The sequence below is a fragment of the Triturus cristatus genome, chromosome 7 (assembly GCF_964204655.1).
Source record: "Triturus cristatus chromosome 7, aTriCri1.1, whole genome shotgun sequence".
Taxonomy (NCBI): domain Eukaryota; kingdom Metazoa; phylum Chordata; class Amphibia; order Caudata; family Salamandridae; genus Triturus; species Triturus cristatus.
Genome location: NC_140590.1, coordinates 465075505 through 465093887, shown reverse-complemented (window position 1 = coordinate 465093887; position 18383 = coordinate 465075505). Strand labels below are relative to the sequence as shown.

The 18383-nt window shown below is 47.1% G+C and overlaps 1 protein-coding gene across 1 annotated transcript in view; it reads right to left on the bottom strand.

Moving 5' to 3' along the window:
- Nucleotides 1-18383, bottom strand: part of TBCD (tubulin folding cofactor D) — a 2329415-nt gene that overhangs the window by 121582 nt on the left and 2189450 nt on the right. The window contains exon 38 of the mRNA XM_085616794.1: nucleotides 1980-2089. Coding sequence (XP_085472920.1) covers nucleotides 1980-2089 — 110 coding nt within the window. The remainder of the gene's footprint in view (nucleotides 1-1979; nucleotides 2090-18383) is intronic.

Here is an 18383-nt window from a genome sequence, read left to right as displayed (position 1 = left end):
CAGAAAGAAGCTCGAGGATAAGAGCCTCAGCTGCCTGACGCAAAACCACCGAAAAAGTCCCAACCTCCTCCGTGGCCACGGAAGAAGGGGACAGAGTACCAGGGTGTGGAGAGAAATCCAGATCCACTGGACTCTCCACATCGCCTTCCCACTCAGGCTCATCCTCGCATTGAGCTGAAAGAGGGTCCTCAGACCCCTCCCAGTATTCCCCTTCGTCCACCGGTTGCTGAAGGGCCGGTAAGGACGAGGTGCCCTGGGAAACGGGATAAACTCCCCTCCAAGAAATGGAATGGGAGGGTAAGATACCAGTCCCGGGTCGGTGCTGCGCCCGGCGCCGGATCCAGGGGAGGAGCCGCGGCCGGAGCTGGCAGCGCCACAGAGTATAGTGTCGGCGTAGCCTGGGCCAGAGGTGGCGGCACGGAGGCAAACCCTTCCGAAAGATCTGCGGGGCCCTAAGGTGCTCCGGAGGGACCCGGCGGGGCAAACAAATGGCGCAAGGCCGACAAAGGCCTGCACCTCGCGTGCGGGCCTGGAAAGGTTGGGTAGGCCGCAGGCAACGACGGAGGCTCCAACGGAGCTGCGGGGGAGTTATCGCCCGCCCCTCCACCGAATCCCGCGACCGGTGAGGGGTAGAGGAAGAGCGACGTCGCTTCTTCGACTTTTTATTGGTGCCTCGACTTACCTGTCCCCGATTCTGACGAGCGATGTTGATGGCTCTGCGACCGGTCCCTGGACCTCCCACAGGATCGGGACCTCGATCAGCGCGGAACCAATTGCCGGACCTCCAACAACTTTCGGGAACGCTCCCGCAAAGCTTTCGGCGCCATGCCCCGACAATCGGGGTACGCCTCGGGGTCATGGGCGTGCCCCAAGCAGAAGAGACACATGTCATGAGGGTCCGATACCAACATGTTTCGATGGCAGGCCCTACAGGACTTAAACCCGGGCATCCCTATTGCACCAGGAGTCAAGTACACGACAAAACAAGTTGTCAGAAACCAATTTAAAACTTTTCACTAGGGGTGCAGCTCTCTCTCGGATCTGCTCTGCTGCACGTAAAAAGAAAGAGCTGACGTCAGCGCGCGTGGGCGCGTCTAAGTAGCTCTGACGACGTCATCTCGACGGCTACGATGCCAGTGATGTATGCGGAGCCGTACAACGATGCCTACCGACACGCAGGGGTACTGCTGATGAAAACTTTCCGGATCCAGTCTGACGCCTGGGGATATTCTAAGGTAAGAAATCTATCACTAACGTGTCTCTTTCAGATTAATATTTAAACAGTGCCTCAAAATTAAATATTCGCTATTGTGCTCGTCTTTCAAGGGTTTCAACATTCTCAATGAGGACAACAAAGTATTTGCCAAAATAGTTGCAATTTGGTTAACACCACTTCCATTCGACTTCATGTCTATCAAACACCGCCAATTTATTGCATCAGTAAGGTTACAAACACAACGCTATTCTATTTTCTCTATTAACTTCAAAGTTAAGTCCATTTTCTTTGAACTTCTATTTAGAGGTATCAAAACCAGACTCAGGTAATGGAATAACTTAATCAGTGACCATATCTCTTTCATTAACATGATGATGTCCACACTTGCATGGATTTGAGATCTTTTACAAGCTAATAATTACTGCAGTATGCACCGCTTATTGAAAGATGCTAATTTATAATTATCAGTTCTTGATGGCCAGCTACGAAAGCAAGAAGACTTACCAAATGGCAACAATTCAAACCTAGAGTAAGGGACGCGATCTCCCAATTTAAGCTTCCATGAGAGGGCAATCTAGTAACGTAGCAGTTTATTTATTTATTGTATACAAACACTGTGAACCCTTCTCCTGAAGTTTCTGCTAAAATGTTGTGGAAAACATTAGAACATGGATTGTACGATGCAGAAAGTTCTCAAAACTCACAGCTCCTTTTGTGTAAACTTTTCAAGAAATTCAAGGAAAGGAAGAAAGGGCAGACTTACCAAGCAGCATCACTAAGGACGGCCATAACCTCATCTAGGATTTCTGCATCTAAAATATCATCGTAGGTTAGCAACATTTCGTATACCTGGCTGGCTGTGGTCTTCCGGACCTACAAAAGTGGAGGAGGAAGTAGGCATTTACATACTGCTCAAACAAAATGATGACATGGTTCCAAACAACGAATTTAAAACAAACACAGTAAATAATACAGCGCACAATCTCCTCCAAAACTGTACCTTGGAAGCTCTGTTACATAAGTCTGCTGATTGAGTGGTGAAGGAAAGAATAAAACTGCTACCTTTTAAAAATGCCATAAAAAGAAAAATCTCTGAGGCAAACAATCCAGTGGACAATTACTGAACCACAATTATGAACACAAACCGCCAATATATCAAAACTAAAATATGCCAGAACAAATCGTGGGAAGTTGATCTGATAGCTATCATGGCATTAAACATAGAAATGCTAAAAGGAAATTTAACCTAATTAATGTAAGAGACCCACTACGGGAGGAAACAATATGGCTGAGTCTGAACAGAAATTGAAAACACTCACTGATACCGGGAAAAAATGTATACAAATCTACACATGTGCTTTTATCTAGTGATCCGTTTTGCCTTGCCAATGAAAGAAATTTAAAAAAAATGAAAACTCAAGTAGTGAGTAGAATAGATCTTAATAAATTTAGCTGGCAGCTAGCGGTTATTAGCATTACACACAAAAATGTTGCCGGACAAGAATCATCCTGGTTGTTAATAGAGGGGGAGGGTTAGCTGTCGTGCAGTTATGTTCTCTTTTCTGGGAGGCAAAAGATAATGCAATAATGCAGGATGCTGATAATTGAATCTATTTAGTGGTCACTATGTCACCAATGGTTACATGTGCCAGCAAATCCTAATAAAAAGTAATGGAATGACCAAGTGGCGTCTTTGTATTATGCCCCTTACATCCAACTAAAGTTTAAGATGTCTTAATGAAAAGCATTTAAACCATCTTCAACTGCATGAGTATTTAGAATAATAAAAAATAGTGCACACCACTGCATCTTTAAAACAATTGTACTATATTAATTATCTGAAATCAAACCAAGGTATTTGCATGTATGCACATAAATAGCTATTTTTTTTTTTTATAGAAGGGTGTGAAATAATTTACTTAAGCTGTAATTATCATAAACTATCACATTTAGAGATCTCATTTACCTACCGCCTGTGTAAAAGCAATAAAAAACCCAAAAGGTAAATAATAGCTAAAATAACAATGCACAAATACTGTCAGCACCTGCAGTTGACAGTAGCCAACAAAATATAAATTACATGTTTAAACAAACCAGCTTGTTACTGGTGTTAAGTTCGGAGATGATAAACTATCTACGTTATATATATTTGACACAACAGAGTCAAAATGTTGCTGTCTCTTTTGCAGCCTTCGGTCTGTTTCTGGGGTGCCCTAGAGATGAAGGGTCTCTAAGAAATTATGGTTATTTGGGTTTGTGATTTAGATCTCTTTGGTGAGGTGATCAGAATATCACACCCATGAACATCAAAGGAAACCTACATACTGAGCTTTCCATTCCAATGTGTAGATATGCTGAATGTAAGTTTGAGGTGATTTGAACCCCTCCATCATGCATGGCTTGAAGCAGCATGGTTTCTTTTACCACATTTTTTGCAGAGGCCAGGAAAAGCTCAGCGAAGTTAAGTAGCCCAGCCTTTACCTGACAAAAGTAAGGGGTCTGAATTGATAAAATATGCTGTAAGACAAGTATTAATTTTAGCAACAGAGGTTATTAAAGCGTGCCACAAAAGTTATATATAGGATGGGGCAAAAGACCAATTTCGAGCCATACATTGCACTGTTTCTACATAGACGACTGCAGTGATCAAGCTGGGACGACCTTCACTGCCATTGTTATCAATGTCAGACACAGTGCATCCATGGCTGGAAGAAAATGTTTAGCATCTAACAGTAATGACCGTTTTTTGTCAATATATTTTGCCACTGCTATCTCTTCACTATTGTAATGTCCTTAAAAGCCTGACCGGGACTCCGGAAGCATTCTACAGAACATTGGGGTCAATGGGGCCTAAAATTTAGCGCAACCTGGTACATCTTTAATCTGGTCTTTTTCAATTGCACAATATACCTACTATGGGTAATGCTCCTATTGGTAGAGACTACATCTAGCTGCAGATTCCTCACCGAACCTCCCATCCTACCCGGTCTGTGGACTGTATCCATTAATAAGAGCCCAAGTCTAGAAATCTGCACACTATTATGCCAATTTGATTATGGGGTATCTGCGTCTGGCGGCATAGACAGTCTAGAAAGCAACTGACGTCAACACATGTACCGTCATTTCTGGAGAAGAAGGGCGTCAGAGCAGAGCTGCACGGCGCTACCTACCATGTGCAGAGGTACTGCTGAAGAGTTTCCAGTCTGATACCTGGGGAATATTCAAAAGGTGAAGAATCTACAACTAGATTGAGTCTCTACCAGAAAGAACATTATGGTAAGTAACTTGGTAAGTAACTTGTTCTTCTGATAGAGATTTCTAGCCGCAAATTCCTCATCTTTTAAATAGATGCCAAAACAGTATCTATTTGGAGGTGGGTCTGTGAATGGACTCAAAGTAGAATGTCATGCAGGATTAAGCATGCAAAATGCTCCTCTAGGATAGGGACTCTGCGTGTAAACATAGTGGTAGCAGCTTTGGCCCAGGAGAATGAGCATGCAGTCTTTTAGAGCCTACTTTTTAGCCAAGGTGTAGCAGATCATAATACAAAGCACAATCCAGCAGGAGATGGATGAACAAGTTACTTACCTTCTGTAATGCTTTTTTCTGGTGGATACAGTATCTGCCTGTGGATTCCTCACCTTTTGAATACCCCTGTGCCAGCAATCCGCGGAAATTCTTTCCCTAGCTCTCCCACGTCGACGAGGACGTCATAATAGCACAGCTCCGCTCGCGACTCCGTATGACGTCATCGGAGCCAAAAGAAGACCTCGTCGGCGTGCTGATGTCAGTTCCACCCATTTTTTCTGTGCCCTCGAGGCAAACGGGCGGACCGACAACATTTTCACACAGTATACTATATATATATATATATATATTTCAAACAATGGCCCTTACGCTTCGGGAGATCACTCGACGGCGCTCGTGTGCCATGCAGCTTGCCTTCTTGATTCACAATTTATTAGTTTGCCCAACGCGTTTCAAGGTAAAACACCTCTTCCTCTGGGGCTGCAAATTATACATCTGGGGCTCGCATCATGTGTTTCACATCTGATTTTATTAGCTTCTCACACCGCCCCCAGTGGGCGTGTGCACAGTGCCTGTTGTTGTAATGCATGATGGGACATTTAGTCCTTGATGCGAGAGTCAGTGATAATTTCAAATGTTCATTTGCATATTTTTTCTGTATATTGTTACCTTAGTAGGTCGTTTTTCATTCCAGCAAGTTAAATTTGCATATGGAGCGTCGTGCTCAGCAGGTTCAGACAGTGCAGACCTGCAGCCTCGTTCGTCTGGTTTCCATTTCGCTGCCAGCAATCCGCGGAAATTCTTTCCCTAGCTCTCCCACGTCGACGAGGACGTCATAATAGCACAGCTCCGCTCGCGACTCCGTATGACGTCATCGGAGCCAAAAGAAGACCTCGTCGGCGTGCTGATGTCAGTTCCACCCATTTTTTCTGTGCCCTCGAGGCAAACGGGCGGACCGACAACATTTTCACACAGTATACTATATATATATATATATATATATATATATATTACCTACTGGCGGTCGCCAGTAGGTAGTTATAGTTAGGACCACGTTTCCATAGGAAAACCTCAACATTCTATTTTGAATAACTTTGGCGCCGGTCGACGAATCCTCGCGAATTTTTCAAAATAGGTGGGGCGCTACGCTCCGCTCCTACCCTGAAAGTCTCGGGGGGATTCGTCAAGCGGGGGCTGAGATAAAAGGGGGGTCCCAAAACGCGTTTTCCCATGCATTTTTCCATAGGACCTTTAGACAGGGCTACAGCCCGAACGGCTGAACAGAATTACTCGAAATTTGGCAGAGAGGTAGTCCTCAGGTCAAGGACGTGCCTTTTGTAGGTTTGCTCTAAATCTGTTCAGTAGATTCTGAGAAAATAGCCTTTAAATCAATATATATATCTGAGCCAGCTTACGGTGCGCTTATGGTACGCTTACCGTACGCGTACGGTGGCGTGCGCAGGCGCGATTCTGATTGGCCCTTAGATCTTAGTAAACATTCGAATCGGTCGAAACCAGGAAGCGGCGGCCGCCATTTTCTCTCTCGCACTCTGAGGGGGGAGCTGAAAAACAAATGCCAAAAACATATAAAGGGGCTGTTTAGACAGCGCCCATGCACATAACCATGTTAGTTGAGTCTTCAAAGATCCCCCAAGGCAAAAAACGGTAATTTTTAATTTTTCGAAAATTTCGCCGATTCCGCTTACCGTACGCTTACCGTACGCGTACGGTAAAAAAAATTTTTGAAAAAAAATCCACACTCTCTCCACCCCGTGTGAAAATGGTGGCCGAAGGCCACCATTTGTGCATGGCTTATCTGTTTATTGCATTTCCCCAAAAAATTTAATCAGATTACCTATCACAAGGAAGCGCATAATATGTCCTCCATGTGCGCACGGTGCGCGAAGCGCATCGTGCGTACATGGCCCATCTAGCGTAACGTGGGCACGCAGTGCGCGTAGCGCACCGCGTGCCCACCGTGCGTGTACGGCACTAACTGCGTAAAGTGGGCGCGCGGTGCGCGAAGCGCACCGCGTGCTCACTGTGCGCGCACGGTGCGCGAAGCGCACCGTGCGCGCACGGAACGAACTGCGTTAAGTGGGCGCGCACGCCACGAATGGCGTAAAGTAACTTAGCATTTAAAAAACCGTACAAATTCACTGAAAAAACCATAGGTTTCACACACGTTATAGTTAGGAATTAGCATTTAAAAAACCTTGCAAATTCACTGAAAAAACCATAGGTTTCACACATGTTATAGTTAGCGGAAATTTTACTGATAAAAACCAATGAAATTCCCCCGTTATAGTTAGTGCAGGCAACTATAACTCACGCGACCGCAATCCTCTGCTGATGACATATGTGTCTTTATGAAAAAAAAATATTTGTAATATATGTATAGCTAAAAATGTATGGAAGAAGACATGGGCAAATAAGTGTCTAAATACAGTATTAGCATCAGCAGAGGATTGCGGTCGCGTGAGTTATAGTTGCCTGCACTAACTATAACGGGGGAATTTCATTGGTTTTTTATCAGTAAAATTTCCGCTAACTATAACATGTGTGAAACCTATGGTTTTTTCAGTGAATATATATATATACACACACACATGGCCTAACCAATAAAAGCATGGAAAAAGGGCAACAAACCAAGCATTTTCCAGTATCAAATTGAAAGCAAGAAAAAGAAATATTAAAAACATTCATGTCCAACAGTTATATCAATTTTGGTAGGAACATGTGGACAACGGGTAGGCGGCTGAGACAGTGAGGAATCCACAGGCAGATACTGTATTCACCAGAAAAAACGTTACCGAAGGTAAGTAATTTGTTCTTCTGATGGATACATCTGCCTGTGGATTCCTCACCTTTGGAATAGAATCCCAAAGCTGTGCCTCTCCCGGAAGAGGGTGTCCACCTGACTTGACCAGAAAACCTTGCAGAACAGAACATGCAAAATGGCCGTCCCTCCTAACCTCCGAATCCAGGCAGTAACGCTTCGCAAAAGTATGGAGGGAGGCCTAAGTTGCTGCCTTACAAATATTAACAACAGTAACACCTCTAGCCAAAGAAGAAGAAGACGACTTAGCTCTGGTAGAATGAGCTCTGATACCTTCAGGCGGGTCCTTCTTGGCCAAGGCGTAGCAGATCTTGATGCACAAGATGATCCACCTGGAGAGAGTCCACTTGTGCACAGCCTTGCCTTTCATTCGCCCAACGTACCCACAAATAGCTGATCGTCCAGCCTCAAATCCTTGGTTCTGTCCAAATAGAAACTGACAGCCCTCTTAGGATCCAAACGATGAAGTCTCTCCTCCTTGGAAGGGTGAGGGGGAGGATAGAAGGTAGGTAAGGTAGTAGACTGTCCCAAATGGAAAGGAGTAACCACCTTAGGAAGGAAAGCAGCCCTGGTCCTAAGAACCAACTGATCTGCATGAATGGTCAAGAAAGGAGGTTTAGAACTAAGAGCCTGAAGCTCACTTACCCTCCTGGCCGAGGTAATGGCAATCAAGAAAACTGTTTTAAAAGAGGGAAGCCTCAAAGGACAACTATGAAGAGGCTCAAATGGAGAACCCATTAAAAAGGTAAGAACAAGATTTAAATCCCACTGAGGCATAATGAAAGGAGTGGGAGGAAACGTATTTGAAAGAGCCTTAATGAACCTCATAACTACAGGAGATTTGGATAAAGACGGCTGATCCGGCAAACAAATAAAAGGCGACAAATAACCTTTAACTGTAGCCACAGCACAACCCTGATGGGCCAAGGAAAGAGAAAAACTTAGCACATCAGACAAACGAGCCTTCAAAGAATCAATGGACCACTCTCCACACCATTTTACAACTTTGGACCACCTGGAGGAATACACAGATTTGGTGGAGTGCCTCCTGGATGATAAAATGACATCCATCACATCCGGTGGGAGAGAGAAAGAACTCAGGTTGCCCCGTTCAATCTCCAGGCATGAAGGTGCAGACTCTGGAGGTGGGGCTGTAGAACCTGCCCATGCGATTGCAAGAGGAGGTCTGCTCTGAGAGGGAGACGGAGCAGAGGGTGCGATGAGAGGTAAAGTAGATCTGTGTACCACACCCTTCTTGGCCAATCCGGAGCGATCAATATAACTTGGGCCCGGTCTTGGCGACTCTTCCTCAGAACTCGAGGAATCAAGGGTATGGGACGAAACGCGTAAAGAAGTTGCGAGCTCCAATCCAATTGAAACGCATCCCCCAGCGCTCCCTGTATTGGATACTGGAGACTGCAGAACGGATAGTACGCGTTGTCGTGAGTGGCAAAAAGGTCCAGCTGAGGAGACCTCCACATCTCAAAGATGTGATGGACCACCTCCGGATGGAGCCGCCACTTGTGATCGGCCAAATCACGCCGACTGAGACTGTCCGCACGAACATTCAACACACCGGCTAGATGATTTGCAAACACACAAATCAGATGTCCCCGAGCCCAGGACCAGTGTCGCAGGGCTTCTCGACAGGCGATACGACCCTACACCTTCCTGTTTGTTGATGTACCACATCGCGGTAGTGTTGTCCGTCAGGACCTAAACTGACTTACCGCAAAGGGAAGGGAGGAAAGCCTTTAGTGTCAAACGTATTGCCCGCAATTCCAGAAGGTTGATGTGAAGCAACCTTTCCTCTGGAGACCAAAGACCTTTGACCTCCAGATCCCCCAGATGAGCACCCCACCCTAGAGTGGAGGCATCCGTGATCACTGTGGCCACCGGCAGAGGAGGCTGAAAGGGCTTTCCTTGAGACAGGCTGCCCTGCACACCCCACCAAGTCCGCTCCGTTACAGCATCTATGGAGATCCTGACCTTCTCCCCGAGATCTCTGTTGTGTTGATACCACTGCCTGCAGAGGCACCACTGGAGTGCCCTCATGTGCCAGCACGCATGACTGACCAACAGTATGCTGGAAGCGAACAGACCGAGCAGACGTAGAACCTTCAGGACTGGAACAACCGCTCAATCGTGAAACAAAGGAATCATCTCCTGAATGTCGAGATTTCTCTGCAGAGGCGGGAATTCCCGACATACAGTAGTGTCCAGTATTGCCCCTATGAACAGGCTGCGCTGAGAAGGCACCACGTGAGATTTGGGCACATTTATCGAGAAACCCAAGTTGAACAACAGTTGCGTTGTTGCTTGGAAGTGGCGCAACACCAACTCCGGAGACTCTGCTTTCAACAGCCAGTCGTCCAGATAGGGGAAAATAGGAACCCCATACCTTATGAGATGTGCCACTATCACCGCTATCACCTTTGTAAAGACTCGAGGTGCGGAAGTCAGACAGAACGGGAGGACCGTAAACTGGTAGTGTTGCGATCCTACCGTGAACCGGAGATACTTTCGATGCAATTTCAGGATGGGAAGATGAAAATAAGCATATTGCAAATCGATGGACAGCATCCAGTCTTTCTGTTGCAGCGCGAGAAGAACCTGAGCCAAGGTCAACATTTTGAACTTTTCCTGTCTGAAGTAACGATTCAAAATCCTTAGGTCCAGGATCGGTCTCAACCGACCGTCCTTTTTGGGAATCGGGAAATACCGGGAGTAGCACCCCTGACCCCTTTCCTGCTCTGGAACCACCTATATCGCACCTTTCTGTAGCAAGGCAAGAAACTCCTGCTACAAAAGCAGCAAGTGATCCTCTGAACACCAACCCTGTCGAGGAGGGTAAGGAGGAGGAAACTCTAAAAAAGGGAGGGTGTACCCATTCTCTACAAGATTCAAAACCCAACGGTCTGAAGTAATCGATTTCCAATCTTGTAGAAAGTGGGACAGCCGACCCCCTACAGGACCAACATGATCTAAGATGGGGGATCTAGAGCTGCTTTCCTGTTGCACCAACGGTGGAGGGAGGAGAAGAGGAGGAGGACTGCTGCCGAGGGGCTCCTCGGAAACGGCCTCTATTCTTACCCGTAGGAACGATTTGCACAAAGGGTTCTGCTGCTTTTGACTCTGCTGAGGTTGCTGGCAGCCACGAAAGGAAGCTGCCCTTCCAAATCCTCGATATCGCTTGTAGCCCTCGAGACTGAGTTTGAAGGCCCAGAGATCTTGCAGTCGCTCTGCTATCTTTAAAGCGTTGTAAAGCAGAGTCAGCCTTAGTGCCAAACAGCCTCGTACCGTCAAAGGGCAAATCCAACAGGGTTGCCTGAACATCAGGAAAAAATCCAGATGATCTTAGCCAAGCTTGTCTCCTTGTTGCCACAGAAGATCCCATTACTCGGGCCACCGAGTCAACCGTATCCAAACCTGACTGTATAACTTGACGTGTATCAGCCTGAGAGTCAGAAAGTGCCTCAAGGAAATTAACCCGATTGTCCTCAGGTAGCTTTAGGGCTAGCTGTTTAACAGAGTCCATAAGAAAATGGATATATCTTTCAAGTAAGCAGGTAGCATTAGTAGATTTCAATGCCATACTTGCAGAGGAACATACTTTTTTAGTTGCCTGCTCCATCTTATTAGAATCCCTATCCCCCGGGATGGTAGGGAAGGAACCAGATGACTGTTTGGCGCAAGAAGCTTGGACCACCAAGCTTTCAGGTGATGGGTGAGTAGACAGAAAAGCCGGATCCCTAGGAGCTGGCTTGTACCTCCTCGCAATAGACCTGGAAACGGCTGGAGCAGTCAAGGACCTTTGCCAAACTTCCAAAAAAGGTTCTGTCAAAGTCTCATTGAAGGGCAGAAGAGGCTCAGATACTGAAGAAGATGTATTGAGAACCTCAGTCAAAATATTAGATTTAATTTCACTTGAAGGTAATTGCAGGTCAAGCAACTCAGCGGCTTTCCTTAAGACTACATGATAAGGAGCAACAACCTGTGAAATCCCAGCCACTGGTGAGGAGAGTTCCCATTCTGAGGAAGTATCCAACCCACTGGCCTCTTGTATGCCTTCAAATTCGTCATCAGAGTCGACAATCTCTCTCTCCTCCTGTTCTTGCCTATATTCTTCCTCTTCAAGCAGTCTCTGAGTATCCCTCCTAGAGCGCTGCTTCAGGATCGGCGTCGGCGGTGCTAGACGCGGCGCCAGTGACGACAGCACAGGCGTCGAAGGAGGACCTTCAGATCAAGCATTGGCGTTGATCGAATCCGCCAATGCCGGAGCTGTAGGCATGAAAGGCACAAAAGGCGCCTGGGCGTATTGATGTGGAACACTCGAAGGCGCACCGGTAGGATGGAAGACCCCGGCAAACATGCCAAACATCGCATTTAAAAAATGCGTCGGATCCGTTCCAGGGCCCAGAAAAGGAGGATAAGAATCTGTATCTTCCTGAACAGGATCCACCTGAGGTCTAACTGGAGGCAGCGGAGCCGGTGGAGACGGCGCCCGCACAGGCGGAGCCACAGGAACAGGAGAAGACTACCTGCGCGTCGCAGACCTCCTGGGCGTCACAGTATCTTTAGGCGTCGAAGAGCTCCTCGACGCCGGCAACCTCGGAGCCGGTGAGTTAACCCGAGTCTCTTGAGGAGAAGAAGAAGGCGATGGAGACACAAAGTCCTTTCTCCGACGCCGCTGAGGTGGTGAAGGCAATCTCGAAGCCTTGCCCTTCGAAGAGCGACATCGACAAGAATGCCTCTTCTTCGACTTCTTGGATTTTGAATCGTCGATTTCGAAAGTTTTCGACCTCTCTTCTCCTTTTTAGCTTTTGCCATGAAGAGCTTTGCCTCACGTTCATTTAGAGCCTTCGGATTCATTTTCCTGCAGCACAAATGCCCTTCGACGTCTTGGTCGGAAGACAAACACCAAAGGCAATCATCGTGGGGATCAGTCATCGACATATGACCGCCACACTCCCTGCAGGGCTTGAATCCAGACTTCTTGGAAGTAGCTATTTCTCAAAATACTCGAAGAAACAAAGTAATCACTAAGAAAATGGAGAGTCCAGAAAATACCGTTATGCGTCGATGGCGCGAAAAAAAGGGAACTGACGTCAGCACACCGACGAGGTCTTCTTATGGCTCTGATGACGTCATACGGAGTCGCGAGCAGAGCCGTGCTATTATGACGTCGACGTGTGAGAGCTAGGGAAAAAATTTCCATGGAATGCTGGCGCAGGGGGTATTCAAAAGGTGGGGAATCCACAGGCAGATGTATCCATCAGAACTCTTCTGCACAGCCTTGCCTTTTTTCATATCAGCGGACCCCACAAAGTTGATTTTCCACCTAGTGATCTTTGGTACGATCTATGTGGAAGCTCAGTGCTCTCATGAGGTCCAAGCAATGAAACCTTTGCTTCCCCTTAGAAGGGACAATTAGTTTATCTGGAAAGATGGCAGTGTATGGCGAGCTGACACAGAGGGCTTGAAGCTCGCTGACACCACACTGATGTTATGGTGATGAGGAACAATGTCTTGAGAGTGAGTTGCAGGACCGGACTGGCCGTAGCGGGCACCGGGCGTTTCCCCGGTGGTCCGTGGGGGTCAGGGGGATGATTTTGGGCTTCTTAGGGGCCATTTTTCGTTACTGGGGGCCGGCAATATTGGCCCTTGCAAGCAATTCAGCCGCACTACCCTACCCCTCTTGGGGGGCCAGCTGAGCAGTTTGCCAGGGCCGGTTTTGATTCCCAGTCCGGCCCTGGTAATTAGCCACAAGGGACCGCGTTTCAAATGGAATGCACATTAGAAAGGTGAGGACCAAGTTAAGGCCCACTGTGCATGGTGAAGGGAGAGAGGGAGAAGGAAGAAACATATTTTATAACCATTTAAAAAATCTCACAACAACATGAGACTTGAACAAAGAGGTCTAATCCGGCAACTGCTAAAAAGCCATAAGGTACCCTTTAACTGTGCCTAGGGCAAGGCCTTGCCACGCTTGGGACAAAACTACCAATAAAATGTTACTTCACCAAGCCACAAATTTGCCCCACCGACAGGGGTAAACAGTTGCAGCCAAGATACGCCTGCCTGACAAGATGGCTTCAACCATCTCCAGAGAAAGGTCAAATGTATTCAGCTGTCGCTTCTAAATCTCCATGCATGAATGTAGAGGCTGAAAAGGCCTGGTGCAGAACCATGCCCTGCTGCTGCGACAATAGATCTTCCCAGAGTGACAGTTTGATTGGAGGACAGCTGCTCAGGGTTAGGAGTGCTAGATACTATACTCTACAAGCCCAATCTGAAGCCACTAGGATGACTTGGGGCTGGTCGGTCTTGAGCTTCTTGAGAACTTGGGGCAGGAGTGGTATTGGTGGAAAGGCATACAGGAGTCCGGAGTTCCACTCGAGCCGGATTCTATCTCAGAGCAAGAGACACCTTGGAAACTCCAATGTGCAGAAATGCTGACATTGCACGTTGTCGGTGGAATCTCGAAGTAAGGTTCTCCCCATTTGCAGAAGAAACCGTGTGCCACCCCCAGGTGTAACTTTCACACGCGATCTGCTAGGTGCCAATGGCTGAGCTTGTTTGCCCTGCCATTCAGTGACCCTAACAGGTGATTCACTACTAGGAAAGTGCCTTCAAGGTCCAGACACATCCAAGGGCGCAAGCCTCCTGGCACAGGGCCCATGAACCCACCCCACCCTGTTTGTTGTAGTACCATGTGGTGGTGTTGTTCATGAGCACCACTTCCACCAGTCTCCTCCTGATAAATGAAAGGAAGGCTTTCAATGCAACGTGGATGGCCCTCAGCTCCAGAAGGTTGAGCTGGAGCCAGGACTGTGTCGAAGACCAGAGACCTCTTATCTCCACCTCTCTCAAATTGCCACCCCAACCCAGAAATGATGAGTGTAACCACCAATGCAAATCTTTTGCAGTCACCTTCAAAATCTGGCCGTGGTTGGAGAGGTACCCTTGATATAGGGCCCACTAAGGCTACAGATCCCAGTTCAGAGAGGCCATCAGTTCCAGCAGCTTCAAAGCCATCTTCACAGAAATCAAGGACCGAGGCTGAAAGCTCAGGATCACAGCCCGAATGTTCTTCACTCTCTTTCTTGGAGGAAAGGCACAAAACCAAACTGTATCCAGAATGGTCCGAGGAAGGGGTCAGGTGCAACTTCAGCATGCTGATGGTGAATTCCAAAGATGACAGGATGTTTACAGTAGTCTGGAGGTGGTTGATGAATGCCTAGGGGGGGGGGGTCCTGCCTTCAACAGCCAGTCATTAAGGCAGGGAAAGACTGGCACCCCTGACCTCTGAAGATATGCTGCCACCACTGCATCACTTTCGTGAACACCCGAGGGGCACTAGTGAGACTAAAAGGCCTGTTGACCATGGCCGTGGGGTGCACCATGGCCCTAAAACTGCTGGGCCCCATGCTGGGGATGGATGGGATGGCGGTATGGGGTACCTCCGCCAAAACGATAGGAGTGGTAGGGCTATTGGGGACTAGCGAGGTGGGGCAGGTAGGTCCAGGCCGCGGTCCTTCTTGGAGGCTCCAACTTGCACCAAGGACAAACCCGCCAGCAGTACTCCAGGTGGAGGCGCTCTCATGTCTTTGAGGCCCAAATGCACACCCGAGGGAGTCAGCAAGGATCCGGAGCATGGCTGTGTTGAGCTCTTCAATCTGTTGTGGAGTGGCAGACTGCCCCGGAAACTCGAGTTGTGCCACAACCAATTGCCGGATCGGCTCAGATGGTGGGCACCTCTGAGATTGATATACATGGCGCCTCTAAGAGCCCCACTAAGGTTTATTTTAGACTTACAGGGCAATTTGGATCATGCGAAGACTGATCTAAGGAGAGGCTTTGGTGACTCCTGGAGCAGGAACAAGACCGAACCTTGAACTTGGACCATGATTTAGAGTGATCTCGGGTAGGAGTCTTCTTATGCTTGGAGATTAATGATTTGCTTTGCTGTACCAGATGGTCTTCAGGTTCATTGACGTGTAGTCACTACAAGCCTTGGAGTCGTGACTTGACCTCAGACACCACAGGCACACCTGATGGGGAATCTGTCACAGACATTTGCTTGTGACAGTCCCTACACGACTTAAAATCTGATGTTTTAAATTGTTATGTCTTGAGTCTGACTTTGAAGTAAAAGAAGAACTAAACCAGTGGATTGGATGTATTCATTGTCACCAGCCTATCACTCAATACGAGTTGGACTTTCAATGATTATACTATTGTGTGCTTGATTAGGTCTCGCCTGAGCCAGTGCATGCGCTATATCAGGCGAGACATTTAGTAAGTGGGTTATCAAAGTGCTACCCACCGGCTTTTGCTGGCCTAAAGCTTGCGCTCACGCGAGCGTGAACATGCACAGCTGCCAGCTTTCCGCACCCAAGGCGCCATCTGGAGCGTGATTACTTTCACTGTTGGCGGTGCTGCGCGCGCACCACTTGCGTGTTTGCCGACGCGCGCGCACCCCTGCCTTTTGCTGTGTTTTTTTTTATCTGCAAATATGACATCCACTCGCCTTGCGCTCTCCCATTACATCTCAAATGAGTTAGCAAATGTTATTGGACGTTTGCACTTTTATTCCATATTGTTACTCTCAGCAACTTTTAGACGCTCCTCCACCCTGTGAATCCCTCTTATCTGGGCGACGAGGCAGCTTCCCAGCAGAGAGCAGAAAGCTGCGGCCTGAAGTCGGCTGTTCGGGCCCCAAGGAGCCCGCTTTGGTAGGCCGCTCGCTCATGGCGATTCGTTCAGCACATTCAAGCTGGATTCAGTTCCTCGGCTCTCGGTGTCAACCTTGTAGAGTAAAACAGAAGATCCCTCGCCCGGCATAACCCTTTCCCATCCTGGGAATAGAAAGCTTGTCCATTTTGGACAGATGCACTTTCGTTCTCCCGCCGCCCCCCTCCTCCCCAATAATTCCTAGCATTGTTTAAGAAAGTTTTGTGTAGATTTTTTTGTACCGATTTGCTGTCCTTTTATTTGAAAACGAACCGGTTCCTCCCCTTGAAGACGTCTGCCTCCACCAGGATTTTCCCAATCACAGTTAGTCTAATCACACACACTAGAATTTGGCTGATGAAATTTGCGGATTAGGACTGCTATTGGTAAAACATTTTTTTTTTTACCCCACATTTCTTTTTCTAACGCGCAGATGTTCCCGGGAACTGGATACACATAGTCCTTAATCTCAGTGTATTTAGACACCAAAAATCCAGTTTCAGGGAACAGCACGTGTGCCCCACCCCCCTCCTTCGTTTTCTTGCCTCAGCATATACTCAAAACTCCTAGCCTGCGGTCTTTGCTGTGGAAGGTTCAGGCTGGTAAAAGGACAGTTTTCCCACCTGTTAGACCTGTCAGCCCTAGGGTGGTCTTACCCCGTTTTTTTTGCCCTTTTGCCTTATTTTTTCTGCCATCTTTTTGTTGGCCCAAGGTCTCTGGGCGCCTTACCACTGCTAAACAGTGCTGAGGTGCAGGTGCTCTCGCCTAACAACATGGCTGCCACAGGCTCCTGCTACAGCGGAGTGGCCATTGCATACCAGCACGGGTGGTTAGGAGCAGGCTGGGACATCTTGATACAGTATCTTTACCATCCCGCCTTTTTGTCCCATAGACAGTTATCTGGAAGCTCCTGGAACACATTGGAAGGACAGTCATTTTTTAAAATGCTGCGTAAGTGTGTTGCACGCACATTTTTTTTATTATAGTAAAGCCTTTCCTATTGGCTCTGCCAATGTTGAGAGGAAAGCCGTGGCAAAAAAAGTAAAGCTTTCTGTATAGAATGCATACAGGACATGAAGAATGGAATACGACAAGCGGCGTGCCGATTATATGTACTTTTTTCTGAAGTAAAAGAGTTACTCATGCACTCCAGTGGAAGTACTTTTTGGTAGATAAAAAAATCCACTTAACAGGCATGATGGGCGTGTGTTATACTCCACAGGGTGGAGCCAAAGGCCACTGGATATGTAAAAAACAAGCATTGGCATAGCCAATAGGTCTCGCCTTTGGGACCTTATAAGTATTTAGTTATGCAGTACAATATCCTTACTGCAACAACATCAACTGTTGCATGGCTAAACACTTATAAGGTCTTAAAGGCGAGACCTATTGGCTATGCTAATGCTTGTTTTTCTTTAGTATCTCACACAACATGGAGAAGCGAGCCACCCCTGAAGCTGCACCTACCTGCCCCTTGTCCCAGTTCGTCAGAGTCCAATTTTGCTACATGCGCCAAACTAAAGCACCTGCTGCCCTAAAGGTGCAACCAAATGGTCAAAATCCCCAAATCACACAGATGGTGGTGCACCGCAAGGTCAGAATCCATTTATATACAAGTCCAATCCACTCTGTGTGTAGTCCAATACGTCTTTATTTTCATTGGTGATATCAAACAAGCCAGCCAACGCGTTTGGTTCACCATACGTGAACTTAGTCAGGGAAATTGCAGTTGTACATCGGTCAGGTATTGTATTTACCCGTAATGAATCCAGTCCCTAAATTGCATCGGATCATCTTATCACCTGCAGATGAAAATAAATCAGCCAGAGTCTCCTATTAGGCCTCCATCCTTGACACTTTATATGTGTCATGCACCATTCATATTTCTTGGCACACCTCTTGCTCGTAAGGCTTACAGACAGCAGGTAACATTATTCATTTATCTTATAGACTGAATGAGCCACTTTAAAATAAACGGGAAAACCTTTTTTTAGAAAAATTTGGAAAAAAATCCCTCGCAATTAAGATAGTTGATAAAATACAGTCCTTGTGTGATTATATCAC